This window comes from Drosophila busckii, chromosome 4, assembly GCF_011750605.1.
Source record: "Drosophila busckii strain San Diego stock center, stock number 13000-0081.31 chromosome 4, ASM1175060v1, whole genome shotgun sequence".
Taxonomy (NCBI): Eukaryota; Metazoa; Arthropoda; class Insecta; order Diptera; family Drosophilidae; genus Drosophila; species Drosophila busckii.
Window position 1 is genome coordinate 489,082 of NC_046609.1, and position 10,347 is coordinate 499,428.

Genomic DNA, 10,347 nt, shown 5'->3' on the forward strand with positions numbered 1-10,347 from the left:
TATTAGTCCATCCCCAATTTAGTCAAAAATCAGTCTGAAAATATTCTTTGCATAACCCCGGGGGACGCTAGAAAATAATAGGATGTATAAAAAGTTCATTTTCCCGTCCGTATTTATACACATTGACATTTTGGGAAATGCGCATTATGAAGTTGTGCAAATGCATTATAAAGTGAGATACATCCGATAAAATTTATATATTGTTGATAAGCAAGATAAAATGAGTCGATATAGCCAGTCTCTCTGATTGTCTGCCTGAATGTCTGAGCAACCAGATCTCACAGATTATAAGCGCTAGATCAGTACGATCGGATAAATAACTTGGGAGTTATTCACATTTTAATTTATTATATCGTCATCGGGATGCATTGCTGACGCACTATAACGCGTGAGTGTGTTTGCGGCCCCTAGTTAAAGTGTAAGAAAAAGTTTGCAGCGCCAAACTTTAATTTGTGCTTGTTTTAGTTATTCAGAAAATTTGAAAAGAAAAAAATTTATAAAGATTTTTATATGGCAGATCGTTGTGCTATTAGTACTGTTTGTAAACACACTTTTATATATTTTACAAAAAAATTTTTATACAATTCAATAACAAAACTATACTTTTCTGCCATTCAAAAACATGAAAGTTTTGATTTCGAAAGCTCGTTTTGTTTCAATTAATTTACGTTATTAAGCGTGTATGATTATTATTCCTGAGTTAATTACCATTTCATTTGATATATACTTATTATGAAATAATTTGAAAACGGCATAAAAATAAATAAATATTTTACGACAGTGTGAATATAAAATTAGGAACAAATTTTATATAAATGAATCATCTTTGTTACATGAAAATACAAATGTACAAATATAAATAATCTAATAAAGACAAATATTAACTCTCTTTAAAGCAGACATAAAAGCGTTTTCGAGAATAGAATGCGAGTGCGTCAAGTATTTGACGGCTAGATGTACATTTATGTATACAAAATTTATTATTGTAATTGTATCTGTATTGTGATCGTTCTAGCTTATTTTATGTATTTCTAATATTGTATTCAAAACATATACTCTCAAGTTATAATGGTATGATATGGTAGCAATTTAAAAATGTGTCGGTTAGGAACAACTGCATCCCTCAACGGACATATTTGGTATAACACTCAACACAAGATTGTGATTGTCGTCAAAGTACAACAAACTTAAGGAACTCATTTTGGTTGGAGAACAACAAGGCGTCGCAGAAGTCGTCAATGCAGCAAGGTGAGTATGAGGATATTGTTCCAAATATCCTACTCTACAGTCTCCACTGCAAAAGTATGCATCGAAGATGGTTGGTGCTACTACAAAATGCCATCCAAAGCTCGTAAAATTCACTTTTAAGGGATAGCGACAACAACGCATATCATGATCGCTCTCAGTGCAGTCCATAAATACGCTACGCTTTCGTCGATGCTTTTTCTGTGATCCAATTTCAATATGAACCGTCTAAAATTAGAAACATGTTTACAAGTGAAAAATAGAATTAATATAAATATATAATACCAGTGGATTTTTTGAAGCATTGTCGGTCATTACAATTAAAGGCTTCATCCAGGTTTCAACACCTTTGATAAAAATTTCTTGTGTTTTGTTAATGGCTTCTGCGATCGGTAGAGCTGACATAGAATGGTCAAATAGTGGCTTTAGATCCACATTAACCCACTTTCCCAGACCCGTTGGAATTTTATGATGGAATTCAAATATATTTTCTTTCGGATTATAGTTAGTAACATTTGTCAGGTGCACGGCCACAATAATATCCCGGTTTTGCAAATCTGCAATCTCCTCTATTAGGTTAGGCTGATTTATTTTTATCCACTCCAATCCTCGTAAATACAAATGCAGTGTAATATGTGATATATCAGAATAACTAGAATCCAGCTTAAATCTGAAAACATCTGGATTGCGATTGTGTCGCACATGAGGCTCTACAAAAAAAAAATATATATATATATATGATATATAAAAAATGTATGGATATTATATATCTTACGCTCAGGAAATACATAAATACTGCTTATGTGAGACAGAATATTTTCATATTCTCTACTATCATCCTCGGTATTCATGAAAAACTCATTAGATTGAGCATGTTGAAATTTGTCATTCTTTTTTACTCGTACATTATGAGGTTGTAAAGAATCATCAAATGCATTAGGATCGTCACCTTGCAATTCACTTGACTCGCTTGCTGGCTCTTCGAGCAATCCGAAGTTTTGATTTCTGTCCACATTCAATTGCATGGGATTATTAGAAGTATTAGACATAATCTTGGACAAATCTTCATTAAAATATTGGGTTCTAATTTTGCCAAAGGCATCCGGATCAGGTCGCCACATAGTCTTGGAAAGAGTCGCATTGTAGTTTTTGTAGAAGTTCTCCAGTATATTTTGTGGAACCGAAATTGGTTTTGTTATATTTGGTAATTTCTTTAAATTCAAACGCATTAATATATGCATTTTTATCGATTCCAAACTGTCTTGCTTAGCCTTTTCCCTTAGCTGTCTTTGTAATGCGTTATCGCTATTAATCAAGCTATTTCTGTTCATACTAAATCCACCTCCGGACGCCAGTCCATTCCTTTCTTTGTTCATGCTGTTTCTTCGACTCTTCATATTTAGCAATTTTATTGAGCTGGTTGATGTAGGCACTTGATTAGTACTGATTTCAACATCTAATAAGGGTAAAGCGGTTGTAGTTGTGAACTTATAATGGTTTTTAAATTGTTTTGTGGTGTTAGCGTTTGTCTGTTGGGATCCAGAAGTATCGTTTGAGAAATCAATTGATCCACTTATTTTCGTACCTTCTGACTGACTATGTACATCTTGCGCCGATGCTAAAAAAAACAGCATCGATACTATGATTGTAACAGCACATCTTGTGAGAAACAATCGGCAGCTCATGTGGGCATATTTCATTTGTTTTTGTTTGCTAAAAATGGGGCGTTCAGAGCCTTTATTAAGGCACGAGCACGAGGCATTGCTAAAAGGTACTTTAGTCAAAACATATCTGGTGTTTAAAAAACTGTCATCAATGGTTAATAATGAATCGATAAGTTGTCCATTGCTCGACCATTTACAACCGCAACTACAGAGCTCCAACAATGATTGCGTTGTTGGTTTGATCAATTTTGTCAAATCATTCTTAGCAAATGCCATACTTTTTTTTACCCTAGTCCGGTTAGAAAGACTGTAACAAAGCGAATGAGTGATTTTAATATTGTAAATAAAAATCCACGAGAGCTTGAGATTTTTAATCTTACAACAATATACTTAAAGCAAATGAACAGTTATTTGTTTTTATATTTAGATATTGAATAAATCAAAGCTTGACAAGTATAAATACGCACGCATTAAAGGTGTGCCGAGCCATCTTTTTGATAGACTCTAAAGGGATTCGCAGCGAAGACACGCACGCACTCCATGCACACAAAACTTAACACCTTACGCCTTACATCACGTTTGTCAGCAGGGACGCTGTCTGTTTATAAAAAAATGTATGTGCATAAATATTTATATATGTATATATTTCTGAAAATTTTTATCCGATTGCGCAGAAATTTTCCGAGATAATTAAAATCTGGTAAAAATTGTGGATGTGGTTTTTTTAAATTTACGGGGGAGGGAAAAGGATATTCTAATTTCAATAATAAACTTTATCTACGGTGAAAATAGGAGAGCATACATACCAAATTTAGTGTCTCTAGCTCAGATGGTCTTTGAGATCTTGTTGCTCATACAGGCAGACAGACGGCTGGACGGAAGGACATGACTATAACGACTAAGTTGGTCTTGCTTATCAAGAATATATTCACACTATAGGGTCTACCAAACCTCCTTCTATCTGTTTTTACAGAAGGTATTAGCCTTACAGTATCCATTAAGTAATTCTGGCAAAAGTTTCTTTTTTTTCTGTATTATAGCTAAACAAAAATAATACAAATCAAGGATAAATACATATGTATGTACATATATTGAGCGGTACTTTAAAATCTAGCTTTGTCAAGCTTCTTCTATGTTAGATGTACAATTGTAATTGTATTTATGTAGAGAGACATGTGTACATACATACATATACATATGTAGATATTTATGTAATTTTATACTGACCAGATTTCTTATCCAAATTGAACAATAATCAGCAGACGCAATCACTTAGCAGCTCCAATCTCAGCATATTATTATATTGCTATTGTCCTCGTTGAAATACAGATATGCAAATATCACGACTGACTTTTCGGTCAATAATGTTTTTAAGTCCAATGCATTCTTATTGTAAATACTTTTCTTCTCATTCTTTTTCTTCAATCTGACCAATTCACTTTCGCTTTTTGGTTTGGTCTTTGTTGTTGCTCGTACTTATTCGCTAAAATTTCAATTCTTTTACATATGTACATACTTATTTTATATACATATGTATATATTCATACATACTACATATGCATGCATGAATGTACATGTATGCATTTGTGTACAATAATATCTGCCATACATATTTATAAGTATGGACATATATTTCCATATACATGCATATGCTTATAAGCATATGTATGTGTATGCGTGCATACCTACATACATATATATGTACATATGTATGTTTATCTTTGTGTACCTCACTCAAGATCTTGACGATCACTCTCACTGTATTGTATTTATTCAATTAAATTCATTTATAAACATTTTAATCAATTTTTGTGCTCTTGAACTTCAGTATAGAACAGAAATTGCACTTAGTCCCTTTCCATTTAAAAAATATTTTGCGATAACAATAGTACATAGTATATACATACACATGCATTCGGAATTTCTATTTTGATTATTAGCAGTACATACTTTTTACATATGTATTTATTGTATACGCTACAATATATGTATACATACACATGTAAAGTTTAAACATTAACAAAATGCGCACATGTTAAATTAATTTATTTTAGAATTGGCCTGCACACAATATTTCATGTGGATTTACGTTTTTCTTATTCTTGTTCTTTAGTTTTTATTTTAGGCAGTTTGTTGAGGAAAACGGAGAAACCGCAGCGACAAAGCGATGTACAACAGAGCTTGAGCATGCCGCACAGCTAACTGACAAACTGAAACAAATATATGTACATACATGTATGTACATATATGTATCTATGTATGTACATACATACGCATGGACATAAATACATTCATAAACAAGATGTTTTTGCTGTTATGAGGATGGTGTGCGCCAGGTCCCCCCCTAGAGAAAAAGAGAGAAATTGTAAGTGGTTTGAATGCCATAATTAAAATCATAAATATTTTGAATTCAGCTGTATTTTGTTACTGCCGGGTTGGCAAACGAAATAAAGACGTCTCTGAATTTACATAAAAATGTTTAAATCTCATTATTATTATAGCTTTATTATTTTGGGCCTCCCTAAGTAATTTCGATGCGCTCCTGATCTTTTTTTATAATTGCTTTTCACATCTGATATACATATACATATGTATGTACAGTTGTCGACGATTGAATTCTCTTACAAGGCTTTATATACTTACATATTATTTTATTTTATTTTTTTTTCGTATGTTGTAAATACTAGGACTTGAAACATTAGGTAATCTAATCTTATATAATCTATTCTGTTGCGTCTCTGCGCGGTTCTTTAATTTTATTTTGTACACTGGAAACAAACTATTCTTATCGGCATAATATTCAAATTGGAGTTATTTTCTGCATAAAATTATGATTTGTTTGTTAACATTTTAGCCTTGTTATTAGATGAAAAGTTCTGCGCTACAAGGGTTTTGCATGAAGGGTACAGAGTCCCATATTCGAAAATTGTATGAGGTCAGAACGTGAATCGTGAGTCATTTTTACTTTACTTATTAGTTTAGTTGACTAATACGAAAGAGTTACTTAATTTATAAAATAGTATAATTTATAGGCCTTGTGACCATCCGCGTATTGAATTCCGAAATGAGTCGTGCAATGCATTTGCAATATAACTAATTGATTTTGGAAAGTATCTTTATTTTATTATGGTAATAATCAAACATTTTTTTCTCTCTACAACTACAACTGCCTCCTGCTGGCTAGAAATTTTCGTGCTCCATATGTACATACATATGTATGTATGTATGTATGTGTACGTTTACCCAACTGGTTTTGGCTTCACTTTGTCCCTGTGCCAAAGGGACACAAACGTGTCACACTAACGTGTTTAAAAATATATACCTTTATATATGGATATACATATGGACATAATTTCGAAGTGGGAGTTCTGACAGGTTTTTGATTGTTCAAACCAACATTTCGTCTCCTACATCATTCTCTTCCAAAATTTTTTAAAATGTTTGAAATTGCAGTCAATTTTATTGTTATGTTTGGGGGATCACCATCAATGGTAACCGTATATATACTAATATTAATAATTTAAATATATAAATAAACATAATTAATATCGATAAATGGTCTAATAATTAAAAAAAAAATATTTTTACAGCTTAATTTTTTAAATAAAAATTATGTTTGTTATGGTCCCTGATTGATTTACTTATTGTATTTATATTTAAGTGCATTAAGTATAATATCACCACCTATTGGGCAATTAGAACAAAACGTAAACATAAACAAGCCACAGCTGATTAATTTCTTTTAGAGTCACTGGTCTCGTCTCTTTTACTTCCTGCTCCACCCTAAGCTTTTCAAACTGTGTGCTAGAGACAGCGTTGCCAATTCAACGTTTTTCATGACACATCTGTCAATTTTTAAAAAGGAAAAAATCACAAACAAGAAATCTGTCTTTTTTTTTCAAAAAAAGTTTACTGTACATTTTATGTCGAATTCTTAGTGCAATATGCTCTTCTTATACGCATGGTCGATTTTTAGAACAGTTATTTAATATATCAACATATCGATAACACTTTTTAGAGGGATGGACACTATTATATTTTTAGATACATGCCCGGTAATTTCAAAGTACATATAAAAAAAATGGTAATGTCAGTGTCAGCGTCAGTGATGCTGGTTGGTTTTTCTTGGTTGTATTTGATTAAAGTACACTCATTTTTTATGTAATGTCAATTATGAACTGTCGACGGTAAAAGAAAATTATGACAAAAAATATTTCAAGTATTTAAATATTAAGTTTTTGTTTTTAAATTTGAAAAGCTTATAGATTGGGAGTGTGAAACAGACCCAACATTCGTTGTAAGGATTAGGGAAAACACAATCAGGACTGGGTTAGTGGCAATTATTAATAGTTAAAAAAGTTAGTTTGTTGTGCAAACGTTAAGTGACAAAGAAACAAAAATTTTGAGTGTACCTAGTCATAAGCATGACGCCTAACATAATCCGGCGATTAGTTAACAAGGGGAGATAAATTAATTAATTAGTCTATTTGTATAAGATGGTAGATCAACACCTCGAATCCAGTTAAAGCCTAGAAGAACAAATAATACAATTTTTTGTTGACCAAACACAAGCTAGAAAAGATTTAAATAAGTTAAAATTTTTCACGTATACCTGTAATATTAATAAAACACTATTATTTGAAAATAAGATTATTTGCATCATTTTTTGTATAGTTCAATTCAACTACTACCTACTTTCATGAATGTTTATAAATTTTAAATTTAGTTTGTATTTATTCATCCGAGAAATGTATACCTTGTAAAAATTTTGTTATGATGGAAAGATTCTTGTCCTATATTTGCGTCAATGTAAGTAACAGAGATTCCGATAACGGAACGTTACAAGATCTCAAGAAACAATTTGGAATGCAGATACTTTTATACCCAAGCGGATAGTGTTCCTTTTGGTGATGATTATGATGTCTTTTTGTTGGGGTCATGTGTTATGTGTAAATCAGCGTAATTATATTATATTAAATTGGAAAAAAAACGCTATTTAAACGAAGTTGATATATTCTGTGCTCATAAATCTAAGTCCCGGTTCTATGTTTCCTAAAATGGTATACATATTTTCAAGTTTTTTCATTCTAATAATCATATCGAACATAATTAAAAACTTGGAACTTTTTAATATATTGTAGCTTTGAATTTTGGTAAACATTTGGCTTACAAGTTGCTCGTAAACGATGAATTTAAGCAGCATGGTGCATTTTAATTACGAATGCATGCTTACGAATTACGTTTCGTTCCCTTCACCTTTATTATTTAAGGCAAAGTGTGTGAGGGTTAGAATGCGTAGCTTGGGTGTTTGTTAAGTGATAGTAGTAATGCATGTGGGAGGCACAGAATGCTCATAATAATTGAAGCATATTCACAGTGGTTGAGCTCTGTAAAGCAAAGGTTTGCACGAGCGTGTTGGTAACCCATCCCATTTCCCTTCGTGCTCTTGTTAGAAGTACATATGTATGACATTCATTTTTGTTGCTGGATGTTTGAATTTGGTTGGTTGGTCAAATACTGGACTGGTCATAGCTGAGCTGACTGGCTGTCTGGGCTTGACGATGATTTAATTGTTTAATGGCTCGTTAGTTGGAATCCCAGTGGGGAGTCATGTTGACACGGTGACGATAACAATAACAGCAGGGGACTGCTAAACTTTCAAGTGTGATAATTGTAGCGTTTTATTATGGATTAAGCAAATTTGGTGTAAATTATATCATGCTACATCACCAAATCCTAACATACAAATATGAGCCGGTTGGTATTCATTTATCGAATAGATAGGTATTTCCCGTTAGATATTTTAATATACATACTTTATTACAAATACGAGCACTTTGGCCTACTCTGAGCATACAAATACATTTATAAAAGTACATATGAATGTGATGTAAATAGGCATCGAACCGTTCATAGATAGGCCAACTGCTATTAAAGCAACCACCCACCCAAGAATTCAGCAAAGAAGCATTTAACGTGTCCAAATATTTTATTATTATACTTAAACTTCTTGCACCCTATATAACACCCTTGAGCTTGTTTGTACTCGTATCGTGTATTTGTATACGCTAGAATCGCATTAAATTCAACCGAGCGAAATATCAAAATTCGGCAAAGTCTGAAAATATTATCAGCGGATTAGAATCAAATTTTAGAAAACAAAAAAACGGTGCGGTGAATGATTGCTTCCAGGGTAAGAACAAGGGTGAACCATTACCATACATTGTTAATGCCGATACAGAAATAGTAAGTATGTATCCGACTGCTAAATTCCCTTGCTATACTCGATCGTTATAAAATACACTATCTTATATACAGCAGAGATGGACTATGCATTTACCGCTTTTCCCACTACCTATGGTAAGAATATTTTTCTCCATAACAAAAGCAACACCATCAACATAACAGCATCGAATACATGCATTTACTAAATGATTGGAAACTTGTGCCGCATGCTGTCATATGTTTGGATTTAAGGAACTTAACCAAGTGGGTACAAATACAATGTAAAACATTTTCAATATTCAAAGATAGATATAAAAAGTAAAAAATAAATTGTAATGTAAAAAAATACTTGTATAGTTGGTCGAAACCTATAGAAATTTATTACATTATAATAAATGGTATGTGTTTCTCAGCAACGATGAGAACTAACAAATTTGGTATGTATGTAGGTGCTCCTTTATATCCGGGAAAAATCGGTTTTATTTTATTTTCGTTTCCTCTCTCCTCTTCCGTAAACATAACGATGGAATAAATAACTTAGGTTTTATTCACATTTCAATTTTCAATATAGACAGCGGGGCGTCGCGGCCGACGCACCGAAGTTAATTTGTCGATTTTTATAAAAATATTTATTTTATTCATTTAAATTTATTTATTAATTTATTTTCTAATTTCGAGCAAGAGACATTAAACTTGGTACTTAGGTCCGTGCAAATATATATGTGTGACGATTCCTATTATATAATAGCTATTAATAATGCTTCATATATAAAATTAAATAAATTTAAAACAACAATAACACGCAATTTTCTTCGATAGGTTTACTTACGAATTTATATATAAAATAAAGAATAAAAAATGTCTATCGTAATTTGTCCACAAACATGTTGGTAGAAACGTTAACTTCGTCAACAGATTTAAAAAGCTTGTATCGTAGTGATTGAACTGGCAGACTTCGCAACGAATCAATTTAATATATGTACCGATGTCGGATGGGACCGACTTTCTATTTAAAGTAAAAAAAATAGGTATAAAAAGAATTCCTGGGTTGCTTGTTTATACAAATTGGTTGTCATTTCCCTTTTCTCAGAGCAGATCGAAGTTTTTGATCTTTTCTTAATCTAAGAGTACATTCGCAGCGGGTTACGAAATCAGCACGATCGATTCGCTCTTTCATTCCATACTAAAATAATTGTCGTGATCGTTGAACAAC

At 32.2% G+C, this 10,347-nt stretch overlaps 1 protein-coding gene across 4 annotated transcripts; it reads right to left on the minus strand.

Annotated features, from left to right (window-relative positions):
* Positions 1-890: 890 nt before the first annotated feature.
* LOC108607426 lies at positions 891-5,101 on the minus strand. Of its 4 annotated transcripts, none has more exons than XM_017998234.1 (6): positions 4,999-5,101; positions 4,137-4,392; positions 3,377-3,507; positions 2,021-3,216; positions 1,531-1,955; positions 891-1,473 (listed from the first exon to the last, which is right to left on the minus strand). In XM_017998234.1, exons 3-6 carry the CDS (start codon positions 3,397-3,399, stop codon positions 1,105-1,107), a joined length of 2,013 nt encoding a protein of 670 aa, XP_017853723.1. In that variant the 5' UTR covers positions 3,400-3,507; positions 4,137-4,392; positions 4,999-5,101; the 3' UTR covers positions 891-1,104. The 4 variants fall into 4 exon arrangements, with proteins under 4 accessions (XP_017853723.1, XP_017853721.1, XP_017853722.1 ...); XM_017998232.1 differs by having other exon boundaries at positions 4,942-5,101; XM_017998233.1 differs by lacking the exon at positions 4,999-5,101 and adding an exon at positions 4,639-4,731.
* Between the last annotated feature and the right edge of the window lie 5,246 nt (positions 5,102-10,347).